The sequence below is a fragment of the Passer domesticus genome, chromosome 4, assembly GCF_036417665.1.
Source record: "Passer domesticus isolate bPasDom1 chromosome 4, bPasDom1.hap1, whole genome shotgun sequence".
Taxonomy (NCBI): domain Eukaryota; kingdom Metazoa; phylum Chordata; class Aves; order Passeriformes; family Passeridae; genus Passer; species Passer domesticus.
The window spans coordinates 69022490-69039912 of NC_087477.1; the positions used below are offsets into that span (position 1 = coordinate 69022490).

The 17423-nt window shown below is 38.5% G+C and overlaps 2 protein-coding genes across 12 annotated transcripts in view; both read left to right on the top strand.

The window, feature by feature from the left end:
* Window positions 1–3106, top strand: part of PROM1 (prominin 1) — a 61090-nt gene extending 57984 nt beyond the window's left edge. For 9 of the 11 annotated variants that reach the window (XM_064418592.1, XM_064418599.1, XM_064418595.1 and 6 more), the window contains 2 exons: window positions 1390–1430; window positions 1650–3106. In XM_064418592.1, the coding sequence (XP_064274662.1) occupies window positions 1390–1408 (19 nt within the window). In that variant the 3' untranslated portion in view covers window positions 1409–1430; window positions 1650–3106. The remainder of the gene's footprint in view (window positions 1–1389; window positions 1431–1649) is intronic. The other 2 variants (XR_010361455.1, XM_064418600.1) reach the window with 2 other exon arrangements.
* Window positions 3107–3255: 149 nt separating this feature from the next.
* Window positions 3256–7283, top strand: FGFBP2 (fibroblast growth factor binding protein 2). Its single transcript, XM_064418603.1, has 2 exons — window positions 3256–6087; window positions 6926–7283. Exon 1 carries the CDS (start codon window positions 5484–5486, stop codon window positions 6072–6074), a length of 591 nt encoding a protein of 196 aa, XP_064274673.1. The 5' UTR covers window positions 3256–5483; the 3' UTR covers window positions 6075–6087; window positions 6926–7283.
* The last annotated feature ends 10140 nt before the right edge of the window (window positions 7284–17423 follow it).

A 17423-nucleotide genomic window follows, 5' to 3' on the forward strand; every position in this document is an offset into this window, starting at 1 on the left:
CACTGTGCCTTACTTTGCAACTTCATGACTGACTGTAAATGAGTATTTATAGAGAAGATACCACTATGCTTTAAATAGCAGGTGAATAGCGGGAGATCAAAGTTTGGGTCTTGACAGAGTTCATGGCTGCATCTGATGATGATGAGGATGGCTATTATTATTATTATTAGTAGTAGTACTAGTATTAGTATTATTAGTATTATTTAGGACTGTATTTTACAATAATTATTTACTGACCAAATCTTCATTCCATATCTCCTTCTGAAGGAAGTCTTTATATAACAATATTTTTGGTGGTATTTATGATCACAGTTGTTGTGGTCTGTTCTGCAACTCAAGGGTGCTTGGTCCCCAGGTTAACTGACAAGGAGTTTAAGTCCAAAAATCTCCCCACTGGCATATCTAAGGACTCTCAGTTTTAAGGACTTTCAATATTTTACATAAGAGAAAATTATTAATTTTTCAGGCCTTATAATACCTTTTCTGATCTTTGAATCTTTAATATGACTGTTAATATTCTTGAGGTTCATAGCATGTTTTCTTATGATATTTCAGTCATTGATAAATAGTTTAATTCAGCATTGCTGAACAACCTAAAAATTAGTAGCATAAAATAATCTTTTACACAAAGATCCACTAGTTCAGTCCTGACTTATTTTGATAAAATGCTAAAATTTAAAGATTCATTTTGATGCAGTGCTGTCTTCTGATGTGCTAATTTGAGGTAATTTGAAAAACTGCTAATTATGGCATACATGCTTTGAATTTCTCAGTATGGCATTCCCATATGAATAAAATTAAATTTCAGCATACTCTTTGCTTTTATGCTATCCTTGATTTTTCTCATTTCCTACAAATTATTTTTGGATATACTTTGAGAGACGTTACTTTGATTAGATCTCTGTACACCTATACTTTTGCAGGTTTAAAAAATGCCATAGGGGTTTTTTTATCCTTCAAAATCAGCTGGATAATTTTGCTGAAAAGAGATGCAATTATTTTTATAACATTAGGATATGTAAGTACAAGTAAGAACTACATGAGGTGTATGTGTCTGACACAGGTATTTTTATATACATGGCAAGGACACAAATAGCCTCAAATGCAGCAAAACGTGAGGCTGGATTAATTGCACAAAAGAGAAGTGTTGAATAGGCAATCCAAGTATTTATTTCTTTAATGAAGAAAAAATAACCTGAAAGATTGGTGGAGAAAACCATGAATCTGTTTCCTCTTGTTTGAAAAATACTTGATTAAATGAGTAAAGCATTGAGGCTGTCTTAGGCCTGAGCTTGTCTCACCTAAGTTAGACACAGTATTCTGTTCCATTTATAGACAAAAGAAAATTATGGGTTTATTTTATGGTTTTTTTTTGTTTTTCTCACGTAGCTCTGTGGAACAGTGGTAACACATACTGGAAATGTTGAGGGGTAAGTAATAAACTTAAATCAATTCTAGACTACTTTACTATTTTAGGAAGGCTGCTCTGATTGCTGCAACACTAGTATGCTGTGAGGTCTGTGACCAAAAAAAGTTCTCCAGTCATATTGATGTTTGTATAAAAATCTATCCCTTCACTCCATTTAAATTACATGAAAATTCAGTCTGTATAAATTTTTTCCTGAATTGTTTTTTGTTCTTATTTCCAGGCTATATAAATGAGGCTCAAGACTCTTCTATGGGAGTACATCATTGTTCTTCCAAGCATGTTGGCATTTCCATTCATCTGACAGATCCTGAGCCACTTGTTTCATGTCAGCTGTACTGTAAATCCCAAATGAACTATTGAATGTTATGCCATAAACTACTGTACAGAATATTTTGTGATCAGGGCACTGCCTCTCAAATACCACTGTTCAAGGCTTGGATTAAAATGTTTTTTTGGTTTTTTACTTTTTTACACTGGGCTTTCTACCTTACATCACAGTATATAAATTAATTAGATTAACAGCCTTTGCCTAGCAATTCTCTTTAAATTGTTCAAGTTCTTATCTTAAATTGTTGATTTGTGTTAAATACAGTACATACACGTTTACATAAAAATACATTTTGTATACCAGAGACTTTTGTATATACATTTTTCTTAAAACTTCTAAGTGTTTAGTTAAGATTTTAAGATTGTATAATACTCTTCACAAATGAATTTACCAGCATGATCAGTGTTGCTATTTGGTGCTCTTGAATGACTACATTGGGCTAAATTTGGATTGTAATGGGGTCCACAGTGTCTCTTTGTGTGTCTGAGAAGCTCAGTTGCAGTTTTGTTTTGTCCCTTTTTTTTTTTTCCCTTAATTATTTAATATTTAGTGGTTTTTGCTGTATAAACCTGAAAGGGACTTTTTGGAGAAGTTTGTTTTTAAACTTTGGGTGGGAGGGTTGGGGGTGTGCAGGATGCATAATATAGTGAAAAGGCTAAGCTTTCTAGGGTTCAGTAGTACTCAAAAAGAGCATGAGGGATGTCCTATGTTGGCGATTTTTGGAATGCTTTATGTTCTTTATCTTCCTTTTCTTCTTTCACACCCACTTCTGTAATGTCCTTAATAGTATCACTGTGGCTCTTCTGGAGACAGTGGTAGTATTTTTGCTAAATAATACTGTACTGTGATTTACAATATTGAAATTCAAATCTGTTTAGCAATTGGAGTTAACATTTGCACTGTTAGAGTTACTTTACCAAATTTAGGCATATGGTTGAATTGCTGAATTAGTTAGCAATAGACTTTATCAACAAGGCCAAAACTCTGTTACCAGTGTAAAACCTTCTGGCAGGTGAAGTAGTCAATATATTGATCTAAAATAGTATCTCCTCATCTATCAGTATTGTTAACTTTGTTTCAAACAGGGTTCATTGTCTTGAAGTAGAGATAATCCTGTACATCATTATTATAATTTTTAAAAAATGCTGAAAAATGATACCAGACTTTAATCCAGAATAACCTTAAATTTTTCATTTTTATGTCATAGATGGAAACATTTCTAATTGACAGTATGTAGCATATGTGTATATGTAATGTTCAGAATTGCAGATTTTTAAAAGTTTCTATTTTTAATTTGAGAAAATATTCCCAGTTCATTTAAATAAAAAAGATCTTGCTTAACTACCTTATGTTTGGTTCTCCCTTGTTTTGTTGTGGAGACATCTCTCAGAAGAGTTGCACAGAGTTAAAATCTTATGGGAGTGAATTTCTTTACCCTGATTAAAAATCTTCACTACATTTGACTTTTGCAGCAGGAAGGACTGAAATAACTTTGACTCTGGGTGAGGGAGCTTCCAGCTTCCACCAAGAATGTGAATTTTGCAAAGATGGTAGGATTCAAGCTATGAGCTGTGCAGGATACCTGTTTCTGTATAGCACTGGCAGCAGAATTAAACATTTGCAAGTTCTTCAGCTCCTACAGTTCACTGGTAGCATCCTAGCTTACCTTGTAAAAGAACAATTGTTTTCTATTCATATGGGAGACCACAAACTGTTTAATCTGAAGCACAGGCAGACAGGACTGAAATGTCAGATTAGAATGAGCCAAACACTTGGTGGGAACATAGTAGCTGTAACACAAATATATTTGAGTCCAAGCTTTGATATTTCTCCTTATCCTTGTGGTTTGTTTGTTCTCATAATTTGCCTTGAAAAACTTTGAGAACAAGATATCTGAAACTGGTATAAATTAACTTTTGAATTGTTTTGGACTCTTCAGCAAATCTAAAAATTCTCGGTGCTGTTGTGCATAACAAAGTGTAAACAATACATTTTTTTGCTAAATATTAGGAGGTACTCAAGTCCTTGCAGTAGGTAGGGTAACAAAATTCCTCTGGCTGGCTGTAGGGTGAGAAGACTCCCCAGAAAACAAGAGTGAATGGTATGTCTTAAGTAGGCTTATGCCATTGTTGTCCTGAGACTTGGCTGGAGCCACACCACTGTGCCTGGAGAGAAGGAACTAATGGCAAGTAGCTAGAGATGAGATTTCTGCGAAAAATGTTATTAAAATAGCCATGGAGAGGGAATGAAAAGAAAACAAGATTGTTCACTCTGTCAAATGGTATTTAGTCATGGGAACCTGATGTCACACTGGCTGAAAGAACAAGGTTAGGATACCCAGAATGGCTGTTCAGGTGGCTGCTTATTCAAGCAGGCAGCTTTCAGGTTATCTGGGCTGCCACACAGCAAGGAACTCCTGGCCCTCTTCTATTAATGAAGCTTTTGTTGTTGTTGATGATGTTCTGCTTTGCCATCTGTGTTAAAAGGAATGGTTTTGCCTTGGTGTTTGTTTAGCACTGCCTAGTGAGTGACTAAATACACAAAATGCTGTTCTGCCAGCACCCCACAGTTACTGAAGCATTCCTAAACAATCCAGTAGCCCTTTCCAGGAGCTGGTCAGGTCAGGCTGGCTGCAGTGTATATGTCTTTGGAAGAAGTGCCTAGTGGGGGTCTTACTAGCCAGAAGAGAACTGTGGATTGCCACAGCAGGGGAAGGATTTTTCCTCATGACCTTCCAAATGCTAGGGGAGTTAAAATGAATCTTCCTTAGCTCCGTTTTTAGTTAGTGCGGCAGAAACTGCTAGGACAGGATTCTGCACCACAGTATTTCTGTTCTCCTGCCTTTGTTTTACAGCATTTTTACAGCTCACTTGTTACAAACAGGAAAATATCTAGTTAAAAAAAGAAAGTGATGAAGTGCAAATACCTGACATGCTCTGTTGTCTGTTCCCTGCTGCTGAGGACTGTGATAAGTTGCTGTCTTGCTCTGTTGGCTGAAAGGGACTGGTGATGTGGAAATGGTGATAAAACTTCCAGATGTTTGGTATGTTTTTAGACCTGTAATACCTTATTTTGCTTAAGCTTTATTTCTTTTCTTGTGTACATACATGGCTCAAAGAATGTGCAGTTGATTCTTCCTTGCATCCCCACTGCATATATGTGTAGACAAAAGGAAGAGCTGAAGTTGCATCCTTACTGTGAAAATCCACAGAAAGCCCATTCCACAAATCAGCTTTTTACCAGGACACTTACACTACCAGGACATCTATAATCATCCAGACGCAGAGACTGCTTTGGTACTTCTATCCTTTTTACTTTGATATCATCTTACAAGCTCTAGAATGAAGATAGCTGTAAATCATCTGGAGAATGGAAAATATCTGTTAAAAATCCAATGTGACATGTTCATCCTGGATAGGAATGTGCTTCTCAGTTATACAACTATCATTCTGTATTTTAACTGCATTTACAAGACTTGTCTTGTTACCTTCTTGGGAGTTCACACTCGTAAGGTTATTTGACACTCCCTCAGGTTATAAATTATGGGCATTTGCCTACTGAAGTGTGATTTATTGTTTTTATAAAAATGCCCAACCCTTACATCCCATGTTTAGCTGGAAAGAGGCTTCTTTGTGCACCAGACTTTAAATTGTGAGCAGCCATTTACTTACTGCTTTCGCTTCTTTGGATCGTGTTGTTCAAGGATCTCAGTTCACTCCTCTCACCATGAAGAGTTTTGCTCTCCTTTTCCTAGTTGTGATCTGTGGCATGGGAGGACTGGGACAGAAGCTGAAGCCAAAGAAAAGAAGCAATGGTGAAGAAATCAAATTTCGGACTAAAACCAAAGATGTTTGCACAATAACCATGAGTGGCGACGACGAGGAGATGAAACTTAGAATTGAATGCAAAAGCCAAGGCTTGTCCTACTGGTGTGAATTCAATGGCAAGCCATCAGTCTGTCGTGCTTTCAGAAATAATCCAAAGATTTACTGGAATCAGATCGCCGCAGAGCTCAGAAAGGTCCCGCACGCTTGCGAATCCATGGAAGTGTTGAAGACCACCATGTGCCAAAAGGCTCCCCCAGAGGCTCTCATGAGGCAGATAGCTGCTGGTGTGGAGCCAGAAGATCTAGCAGACCAGGAAAAATCAGTCCGGAAAGCTTCCATTCCTATGGGAGAAGCAGGGCAAAACTCTGACCTGGCCCAACACGGTCAAGGGTCTGAAAATGAAACAGAAGCAATGAAACTGGCACGGGAACACTGCTGGGAATCTCTGCATGGTGTCTGCTCCTACATCATTGGCATCCTTAGGGGTTAAGGATTTGCTTCAGGTAAAACTGATCTGGAAGCACAGTAGAATATACCTAAGAATGATTCCGTTCTTTTTTTTTTTTTTCTTTTGGGGGTCTTCAGGATGTGGACAGGGAGGTGCTAAGCTCGCTTGCTAAAATCTAACTTTACAAGGCTTTTGAGGGGGTGGGCAGCTTAAATTTCCAGTGATCCGTATTGGTTCAGGACTCCCATACAACCTCCTCTGAGGTCTTTGGTATGTACTGGGATGTTTGCCCTATCTGTTGTTAATCCTGTGGTATTTCAGTTCTGTTTGAATTGGGCTAATTTTTGCCTTCTGTCACTCCTTTCCTCTTGTGCTGCCTTCTGGATTTACGCCAGGGAAGTAAGATAAATAACAAATGCATCAGATCCAGCCAAATGCATCAGTTAGAACAAACTACATTGAGACTGAGGGAATAAAGCTTATTCGTTAAAACTGCTGGTTAATAATGAAATATTTTAATCTAAAAAATTAGTTCATAAATCCCTTGCAGAAAACCCAAGTGGACTGTCTTGGTTTGTGAGTCTGTTACTGTAGAGGCAATAGGGGATCCCATGCAGGCACTTGTGTTGTAAGTCTCAGGTTTTCAGCCAGCATTTAAAAAGGCAAAGCCCTTTATTGCAGAAGTGATTTGTTTTGTATCCACTTCTGTTCCAGCTCAGACAGAAAGCCAGGAGCTGATAAATGGAGCTGGCAAACTTGAAAGAAATGGGAATATATGCAGTGTGAGCTGGCAAGCATTTAGGCTGCTAATGATAATTTATGCCTAAAACAGCAAAGTGACTAATTTTCTCTCTTTTTTTTTTTTGGTTTGTTTTTTTTTTTTTGTTTTGCAGAACAATGGTATTACAGCTGAAGAACGGTCCTTGCTGCATTGTAATAATTTAGTCATAAGAATTTTGGTTAAAAATCAGTAATGTCTATAAATATTTTAGCTGTTTCCTTTTTAAAGAAAAAATGAAACTCTTTAACAGCTCTGAAAAATTCTCAAGACTGGAATGACTGTGCTTAAAGTGTTAGGATGAACTAACTGCCCTTGGGCTTGCTAGACACCAAGGTGTACTGCATTTATGTAACCTAGGATCTGCTTGACCCTGAATAGGTTTTTGTGTGTACTGGCTTGCTTCAGTTTGTTAGAGATAAAAGCTGTTAATGATGATACAGTTAGTGCAAACAATAAAAATAAGATTTTTTTGAAAAGGTATTTGGTGTGCTTTCTTGAAATTTTAACTGGTGCTGTTTGTATAAAGTCACAGTATTTGACACTTGTTTCTTAAGAGATTGTTGGTAGGATGTGTAAGAGAAATTACAGGTCTGAGTCATTGCTTTCCCACTGTGAACAAGTTTGCATGAATATTAATACTTTCAGTGTTATGATGTTTATATTATAATAATGAGTTTCAGTCAGCAGGAAAAAACTAGAAATAAGAGAGTAATGTAATAATATATTGCTGAACATAGCAGATGAAAAGTGTCCACTAGTGATGCATCTAACCATTGTTAGTGGTACTATTAATGTTTGGTTTCAGTAGTTATTCTGAAAAGTAACTTACTTGGCAATTTGGGCACTTGCCTAAATCTCTTCAAAACTCAAAACAAGATCTAATGGCCTGTTGTCATATTACAACACACTCATGTTCAGATTATTATTTAACAATGATCCCTTTTGTTCCCAAGTGAGTTTCACAGCAGGGATGTAACTGGAAATTCTTCATACTGTAGAATTTATTAGTGCTCTGTGTTTGCCTTGCAACCTTTCTGCAAGGTATTGTTGACTGAAGTACTTCTCCAGCTTTACTCAGAGATTTGTAATTTTCACTACACAATTCCAGATCATGATTGTCCAATCATTACATTTTGTCTTGTACCAAAAAACTTCAAATCTATTTCATTCATCTAACCTCTTGATATAAAAGATAAAAAAGCTTGTCTGGATTCCTGCAGGTGGGGACACCATTGATACCCAGGCCTGCTACTTCTGCTGATAACTCAGTGCAGTGTGAGGTATCCACCTGTTTAGGTTTCCAGGGAAGCATCCCAAGTGCTTTGATAATGAAAAAAAAAAAAAGCAAAATCAAGCATTTGAAGAACCAGTGTATGCAAGGATGTGTATTTGACACGCTTATTTAAGATCCAAAAAAGCCTGGAGCAAGTCTAATGGAGAGCTATCAACATGGTCAGGACTGGAGCACCCTCCTGTGAGAAAAGGCCAAGGAATGGGTTTTGTTCAGCCTGAATACTTGGGGAGAGAACTTAATAGCCAATCCTCAATCCATATGAGAAAGCTACAGAGGTTACACATCCAGGCTCTTCACTGATGTGTGTGATAGGTAGGAGAAGATGAGATCCTGGTCAAAAATTGATTCAGTGATTAAACAGTTGATTAATTGATTAAGGTTCTGATTTAGTGAAAGGGAGGATTAAGGAGGGTAAACACGGGAATGGATTCCTCAGACCTGCTCTGGAATCTCCATCTGTGGAGCTTTTCAAGACCAACTGGACAAAGTTTAGAGCAACATACTCTGAGTTGATGACAGTGCACAGTAGTGCACTCTGGTGTTTCCTGAGAGAATTGTTTAAGTGTGTTCTCTGGTCGTTCTTGCTTTGTATGCAGCATTACGTTTTGCATTCTTGATTTTTCGCGAGATGTCATAGTTAGTATGGGATGGATTTAAGGGAGAGATACCTCTCACAAAAGGACAAAGGAAAAACTAAAATTTCCCCAGTTTCCCTCTGCTATTCCTACTTCTGTAGAAGCTTTATGGTTGTCTCTTTTTTCTGTTTTTCTTGCTGTTGCCTTTCCCAGTCTCTGTTTTCTTCTTGGAAGAGGAGTCAGTCACACCACAGGAGATTTTTTTGGAGTTCCCTGCTTTTCCTCTTACAAAATAAGAGTTCTTCCAATCAGACTTCACAGATCATTTTACAGTGACAAAAAGTATGTGGTACATACATAGAAGGGGTATATACAAGAACAGGAGTAAGAACTCAAAGCAGAGGTGCAGTCAGTAGATGACAGGACATTGATATTATCTCACAGACATGTTGTTTACTTTCCCATCTTGAATACAAATTAAAGTGCTTGAATGACAGGCAGGAGGCCAGGTCTGGATTTCCAGAGCAGCTGCGCTGCTGTATGTACAGAGCAAGGATAAAATTAGGCAGATGTGTGATGTGGAGCAGAAGTTGGTGTTCCCCTCCCCGCTGCCCTCCTCAGCAGGTTATAGAACTGTTTGTGTAACCCATGCTCACCACAGGCCTCCCTCCCCTGGTGGCTCCTGCTGCCTCAGGGCTCACAATGGTTCTAGTCAGGAAGGGAAACAGAGGTGTCCTTTTAGATTCTGCTGGCTGCAGATGTAAAAAACCCTGCATTGCTCTGCCACTACTGCTGTGGCCCATAAAAATTAATGTGCTGGTGGTGACACTGGTTGCCCCTTTATTTGTCTTACTGGTGTGACATGAGGGTACTCCAACAAATGCAGCTGTAATAAAGTGCCTAGGGACTAGGCTAGAAGCTTCACAATGGAGGAAATGGTGAGCAAAATTCAGGCTCTGACCTCTCAATTTCCTCTGCCAAACAGCCCAGCAGGAGGGCAGGAGTGCTGCCCCATCCTCTCCTCTCACCCCGCCCCAGGCATGTGCAGACAACATAGATGCTCTCAGAGAGGTGCTGAGATGACTCCCTGTTTCTTATACTCCAGAAATTTACCATTGGTTTAATATAAATCTCCCATCTGAATGCAGCAGTGTTTCTCTGGTTTAGTTAAGTTTATACTTAATTAAAACCATTACTCTTCACTTCTTTCTGTTCAGAGCCTTAAATATGATGATTTGGAGAAGGGACAAAAAGCTGATAAGGAGAGGAACAAAAATAATATTTAAAACCTAGTGGGTTTATATTTTAAGAAAAGCTTTGTACAAATACTAAACAGCTAGTCTGGAGTGGCTGGCTCAACAGAGAACACATTCATGGGTTAACAGGAAAGGGCCTTTGATGAAGCCAAGGTTTCACTGATTATTCCAAAACTAAAATTTACAAGTGTCTATATGGCAAGAAGACAGCCATAAAAATAAATAAAGTGGATTTTGCCCTTTATGTAATGCTTAAATAAATTAGGGTTTAAATTATTTTGTGAGATAATTTCATGAGTTTTGTTGACCTTCAAAAATCTCTTTTTGTCTTTTCAGAAGCTGTCCAAATGGCCAGGTTGACATTGGCCTTCTTGGCCACCTGGGCACAGCTGGCTCATGTTCAGTCACTGTCACCAGCACCCCCAGGTCCTTTTCCACCTGGCAGTTTTCCAGCCACTCTGCCCCCAGCCTGTAGCACTGCCTGGGGTAGTTGTGACCTAAGTGCAGGACCTGGCATTTGGCCTTGTTGAACCTCATAAAATTGGTCTCAGCCCCCTGATCCAGCCTGTCCAGATCCCTCTGCAGAACCTGAAGTCATTTGGACTGTGTCATCGATAATACACATATAACATTCACTACATAGTCATTAAAGATTGTTTTAAATAGTCTAGACTCAGATTCTGAAGGCTGTGGATGGACAAAGTGGGAAGTGGTTATGGGAAGGCTGTTCTTTATCAGATACAGCTTTCATCCCTGTTCCCAGTCAGCAGGTTTGTTAACAAGGACTTAGGTCCTCTTAACTCACGTAGTGGAGAAAAGTCCCTGAATTCCCTGATGGCATGAAGTAGGACATAGATGTGAGATTCCTCTACAGGCACAGAAGAACAAACAGAATTAAAAATTACTAAAAGGTTACTTGGTGTATCCATGTTCTGTCAGAGGGGAAAGTGGCAATTTAAACTAGAATTGGAATTGAAATGCTGCACCTTCAGCAGTGATATTCTGGTGCACTGCTTTTCACCCATTTTCAAAAAGGTTCTGGCTGAAAAGGACTGAATTATTCTAAAAAACGTACTAAATATATAGAATATTGCTAGTTCTCTGCAAAAACATTAAAAATATATTAATACCTAATGTTTAGAATTATTAATTTCTTGTTTGTTGATGGTCTCCACATGGAGGAGCTGTAGAGTTAGAAATGATCCAAGAAAAAAACACTTCAGAGACATGTCTTCTCTAAGTTAACTGAGCAACCCCCAAATCTATCATAAATGTTGAGGTATGTGCAGCCTTTCAGCTTTTGCTGACCATAACAAGTTGCACTAAAACTTAGAAAGATGGATCAGGAAAGTTTTTTACTTTTTTACTTTGGCTTCTATTCACTACACACCTGAACCTACTGAGATCACTGAAATGAAAATGGCAAATAACATTTGTCCATTTCCTTTGTGCTTTCTCTGTGTCTTCAGAGGGTTGTGTCAGAGGTGGAAATGCTGAAAGCTGCCAGCCCACACAGCAGCTGTGGTCGTTATTCTGTCTTGCTGAGCTTTCTGCAGGAGTTTGCAGAGCCCCTTCCAGATGTGAGCTCTGGAGCCTTACATCTTGTACTGTATTTCAAGGATAACCTGAGGATTGTGGAGGATAAACCTTACGGCTAATCCTGCCAGTGGACAGGTCACATTTTCAGGCTGACATGCCTTGTGGAGGCATAGCTTGTGTTAGCCCAAGGCCACTTTTTCTATGTTGCTGAAATAGCTTTTTCAAAGGAAGAAGAAATAATCTAACTCAGTCAAATAGTTGTCACAACTGTGACCGCACCTTCGTCTTTGCTGGGATGACTCCTGTGGCTTAGGAGCCAAGGCAGTGTCAATGCAGCTTGGACATCAGTGTTTTTAGAGACAGAAAAGTTCCAGGAGTGAACCCTGTGTTGGTTCCTTTTCACCTGGAATCCACTGAAATAAAATGTCCTGTTCATTATTTGCAGGATTTAGGTCTCTGTGATGGGTGACCCCAGGCACCAGTGAAGCCTCCCACAGCCACTCACTCTCTCTCTCCTCTCTCTCCAGTGGGATGGAGGAGAGAATTGGGAGGGAAATAAAGATGAAGGAATGGGGGCAGAGACAAATACATTGTAATAAGTGAAGGGAAGAGGGGAGAAACAACAGCAAGTGAGGCAAAGAAATTTACTTTACACCTCCCCCGAGCAGGCTGGTGCCCACTAGGTCTCCAAGCTGGGTTACTCTAGGACAGCCCCCGGTTTCACTGCTGTGGGCAGTGTCACACAGCATGGGATGTCCCTGGGGTCAGCTGTCCTGCCGTGTCCTTTCCCTGTCTCTGGCACACCCCCAGCCTCCTTGCTGGAGGGGGACACAGTGAGAAACAGAGAAGGCCTTTGTGCTGTTCAGTGACAGCTAAAACTTGGGCGTGTTGTTAGCTCTGCTCTAGTCACAAATTCAAACACAGCACCATATGGGCTGCTATAAACAGCTACCTCCATCCCAGCCAGACCCAGCACAGTCTCCTACACCATAAAGTCCCTGGTTTCCCTTTCCTCTTTCCTGGTTTCCTTTTCCTGGAACAATTTCTTAGTTCCTGTTTCCATTTTCCCACTGTACTTAAAAAGTGTGTATGAAATAAATGTTTATCCCATAGCAAGTGCTAGAAACATCTTGCTGTGCTTGGAACCAGTGCTAAAATTTTAAGGCAGTGATAAACGCAAGAGATTTTATGCAGTATAGTTTCTTAGTGAAGGTGGAACCATCCATTCTTCTCTCTCCACACCAGTCTTTTCAACAAATATACAAATAAAAACACTAATATTAATGACCATAACAGAAAGAAATTATTAAATGCATGTTATGTTATATTATGTTATGCTATGTTATATGCTGTATATATATGCACATATGTATTTATTGGTACAGCTTAATTTAGTTACAGACTTAAGCTTTATAGAAAGGGTCATGAGAGTAGATAAAGACCAGAGTTATCACTGGTATAATTACCAGACTTTTGAAAGTCCAGGTATTCTGACCAGGACTGCATCAGATAAAAACTAGAAAGGAAATCCAAGTGTCTTTGATTTCTGAAAGTGAAAGGTTCAGATCACATGTGGTTTACAGAAGCCCAGACACAACCTCAGAAGAAGTTGACAGCAGCTAGGGGAGAATGTCTCTCTGTTACACCACATCTTGGCCTGTACATACTCTGTCTTCAACTCCATTTATGTTCATCCTTATGTCACTTTGCAACAACTTCACAGTGTGGAAGAATTTCACCACTGATCTAGTCAGTATTTGAAATGTTCCATGCTTCCTTTGCTGATCTTGGTTCCCTTCTCCTAGGCAGGATCAATTAGTATTTCTGCTGTGTCTACACAAAGTAATTCAGTACTGACCAGTGCATACATCAGAAAAAATCCTAAAATAAATATCTAAGTAATTTAAAATTCCCACTAAGAAAAATAAATCTTACCTTTATGAGAAGCTGGATTATAACTAGAAGAGGGCTGAATCTCATTTCTTACCTTCATCCTCCTGAAGTAACTCTACAAGTATTGCCTTAATGCAAAAATGTTTTTCTGCTTTTCAGCTGGAAGCATATGGGTACCTTTGTGCTGCAGCGCTTTAGAGAGCTCAGGCACTCATAACAGCTGAAAGAGGTTGCAGCATCAGGCTCAGGGCTTTTGGAAGCAGGACAATCCCTTGTGTTCTGGTGATACTGTCTGATGATTCCATGCAATGTGTCCATTTCTGCCTTCTCATAGTTACACATGACTTGCAATTACCCTGAGCAGACTAAAGGCAGTCAGTAATTTACAATGGCATCTTTTTGTCATTTTACTCTATCTCTCTATAAGAGACCCTTCCTTTTTCTGATTGTATTTCTGAAGCTTTTCTGGTCAGACAGAGAGGCTCTTGCATTGCTCTAAGCTGTAGAAGTCTTAGCAGAGTAAGACAGCAATCAGTCAGTAGCTTTTTCCCCTGGCTGCCAAACCAACTTGAGCATGTCCTGAATATCATGAATCTGTGCTAGTATATCTAGCAGCTAGGCTGCTCAAATAAAACCACAGGACTTTGAAATTACTGTTCTTGGAGAATCTTTAGCTGTGCTTAAAGTAGAGAAGTGATTAAAGTATTAGTGCCAAAAGGAAATGAAAATATACAAATTCAGGTTTTGAGGATAAGTTCTTCCAGATATTGGAAAGTTCACTATGAAACTAGTCTAGTTTCAGTCTAGTAGCCCTTTATTTTATGTTATATTTATTCTGAGATTTTTTTTCTTTCTATATAAAATGTATCCCCTGTATTCTCTGAAAGATAAATCCTGCAGAAGAGGAAAAAACAGATGTGGGTTTTTTATGTATCAAATACCATTTCTTATTTGGTGATCCTGCAGCATTATCAGAAACAATCAAAATCTTAGGGTCTGCTTAGATCTGGATATATTTACCACCAACTCGTGTCTTGTATACTAATAATCATTCTTATCGTGGTATCAGCATTTAGCATCCTGTATAGAAGAGGATAATCATGTTTATTTTGTGGCAAATATTTATACCTCTTTGAATTGTTTCAACGTCAAGGCAAACTTTCCTTAAGGTCAGTCTGACATACTTCCACAATAAAATTAAGGGAGAGGAGACATGTCAAATTTCCCTTGTTTGAATTCAGAAGGCCTCCACCTGCCAAGGCAAAACCCTTTGTAAACTCCATTTAGCATCAAAATTTTGGGTCTTCTGTTTAATATGTGAGGTTTTTTCTCTGTATTGTCTCATTAAACAAGAGGAATTTCCTCGCTATTTCAGAAACATTCCTAATGACCATGATCCATCACAGGCTTGGATCTGCTTGAATTAGTCAAAACCACTTGTGTTTTTGTGAAAACACTGCTGTCCTTGCCTACGGAGACAGACCAATGCTCTGCAGGTCTGGAAGCAAGCTCTGCCTGTTGGGCTGCCCTGAGAGCGTTCAGTGAGCAGGTCAGGAACAGATTCACAGCTTCTCACTGCCACAGGGGGCTGCACCTCTGCTGGGCAGAACCATGCTGGTAAGGAATGTCAGGAGATTTTCATCAGAATGTTGCCTGCACAATGCATCTCGTAAATAAAGAAACACTGCAAGTAAAAACTACTGACTTCATAGATGAAGAAGGTAAACAGTAATACTAGAGTTAAAAATGATGGATAAAATTATTAAGCTGTTAGTTTCCCTTACAGATAACCACTGTATGAAGTGACAGTTTTCACTCAATTTACTAATGTTTGAGGTATTTAGTTCTTCAATGCAAATGTGAACCTCTGCATGAACTGGAGTCTGCTATAAAATAACACTACTATTTAATCTTGTAAATTGTTCTTTTTAAAATTAGCTTAAAATATAAAGCAGTCATTTGATTTCTGTTGTTCTGTGATTAATTTACAGTTAACACTTGTTTGAATTAATTAGTGTTTTTCTTCTTTTGATTTGGGTTTCATTATATTAGTTTTCATTTGGATGCTCTTATGCCAAATTCAGTTGTCTGTTTTGGCCAGTTTGTGAAATAACTAGACAGTGTCAAAGTCACAGTGAAGAAAAATAAAATCTCAATGATGCCTTTTTAAAATATTTATTTAACTAATATGAATTTAATCCCAGGTCAGAAGTAACTGAAAATTGTTAACTGATGAGTTTGCTTCCACTTCTTTCAAATAATTGTGCTTCAATATAGTATAATTAATTAGCAGAGCTCGGTGCACTGAAACCATCACTAAATTTTAAATTAAACAGCCACTTCCAGAGAAAGGCCAGTAGGCTATGGAATATTTTTCTGAAGTGTTGGGCACAGGCAATGAGATCCAGAAGAGCTGGTGAAGGTGTCACTGCCTGTGTGACAAATATTTCATTGCTGTGTAAAAGGGCTGCAGCACTTAGGGCTGTTAGCTTACAGCCTTTTGTTAATCCTTGACCCACACCACCAGGCAGGAAATCAAGCTGGGAGTTCCTTGCCTGAAGCTTGTTTACCCAGGGATGGGAATGCTGTGCCAGAGCCCAGGGTCACTGTACACTGTGCCTGCCCTGGCAGCAGAGCTGTGCCTGCCACATCTGTTCATGAACCCACAGTCTTTCAGCAGCCATTCCTAGAGGAATGATTGCACCCACAGCCTGAGCCTCACTGTATTTTGGTACTGAACAGCACAAGAACAGGCTGCTTTGTTTCAATTGCAGTAAGAATTCCATATTGATGAGGTGTGTGTCTATACACCACAAATTGTTTGAATGCTGCAGGACAGTACTGATGGACCTTAATTTGAAATGTAAGTAGCTCTTCACATCACTGATACTGGGTCTGTTTTAATTCACTCTGCCTGAGCATTTGCACAGAGGAAAACATCTTGTTGCCACACTTATGACTGACAAATAGCTGATATTCTATGGAACCTTATTTTTAGGTGGTCAAAGGAGTTCAATCAACCATTAACTATTCATAAATTAAATTAAAGTTTTACTGTTTGTATATAAAATTTAGTTTTTATTTTGTGAGGAAAAAGCTATGAATGAACAGGAGCTTCTTGATGTTGTCACAGAGATTACACCATAAGAAACTGAAGTTTGCAAATAATGCACCACTGCAACTAATAGTATAAATGATAATAATTTCCTACATAAAAAATACATATATGTGGATAATATTTAAGCAGCAATAAGAACTGAGAAAATACTATGCTTCTTCCACACCAATGACTCATAACTAGGAATAAGGATAAAACCTCTTATTCTCTTTGCTTAAACAGCAGAATTTAATTATTGATTTAATTATCACATATATTGATTTAATTAGAAATTATTTATTTAATTTTCTGATGAAAAACTAAAGATGCTAATTTCCTGTCTGAAGTTTCAGTCAAGAGGCACAGGAGTGTCTCTGATCTGAGATTTTTCATACAGAATTTACACTGGGATTTGGGTATCCATGTTTGTAATTTTTAGTGACTACCTTTATTTGCTAGTGTTGCCAATTCTTTTCCTATGCCTTTTATTTTAATAACTAAACAGCTCTCCATAAGTTTTACCTTGCCAAATTAGCTCTTCAGGTTTGCCATTTGTTGCATAGATCAAATTTCCTTTTGATGAATTGTCTGCACTGTTTGTTCTGTGGCAAAACTGTGCATGCAGTTTACAAGCAAACAGCATTTCAGCTCAGCAAAGGGCACAACCAAGGTGTATTTCAAAATGTGCATGACAGAAAGGAAAAAATGTTTTTTTGGAAATCATATCATAAACAGGTTTTTACATCAATTCTTTTTGTTGGCATTTAGGTGCTAATTAAGCATCTAAGAAATTGAGCTCATACTTAAATTTTGTGTACTTGCTTTTAAAGATGAAAATTGAAGGAAGTGTCTGTTCTGATCACCTGAGAGCACAGCTCCCAGAAGGATTTCTGAGGTACAGGATGAATATGTACTACATGCCCAGGTAGGTAGAAGACATCCACAAAACATCAGAT

What these genes read in the sequence shown, in the direction of transcription:
- FGFBP2 (XM_064418603.1), top strand. Translation starts at nt 5,484, where the DNA reads ATGAAGAGTTTTGCTCTCCTTTTCCTAGTTGTGATCTGTGGCATGGGA.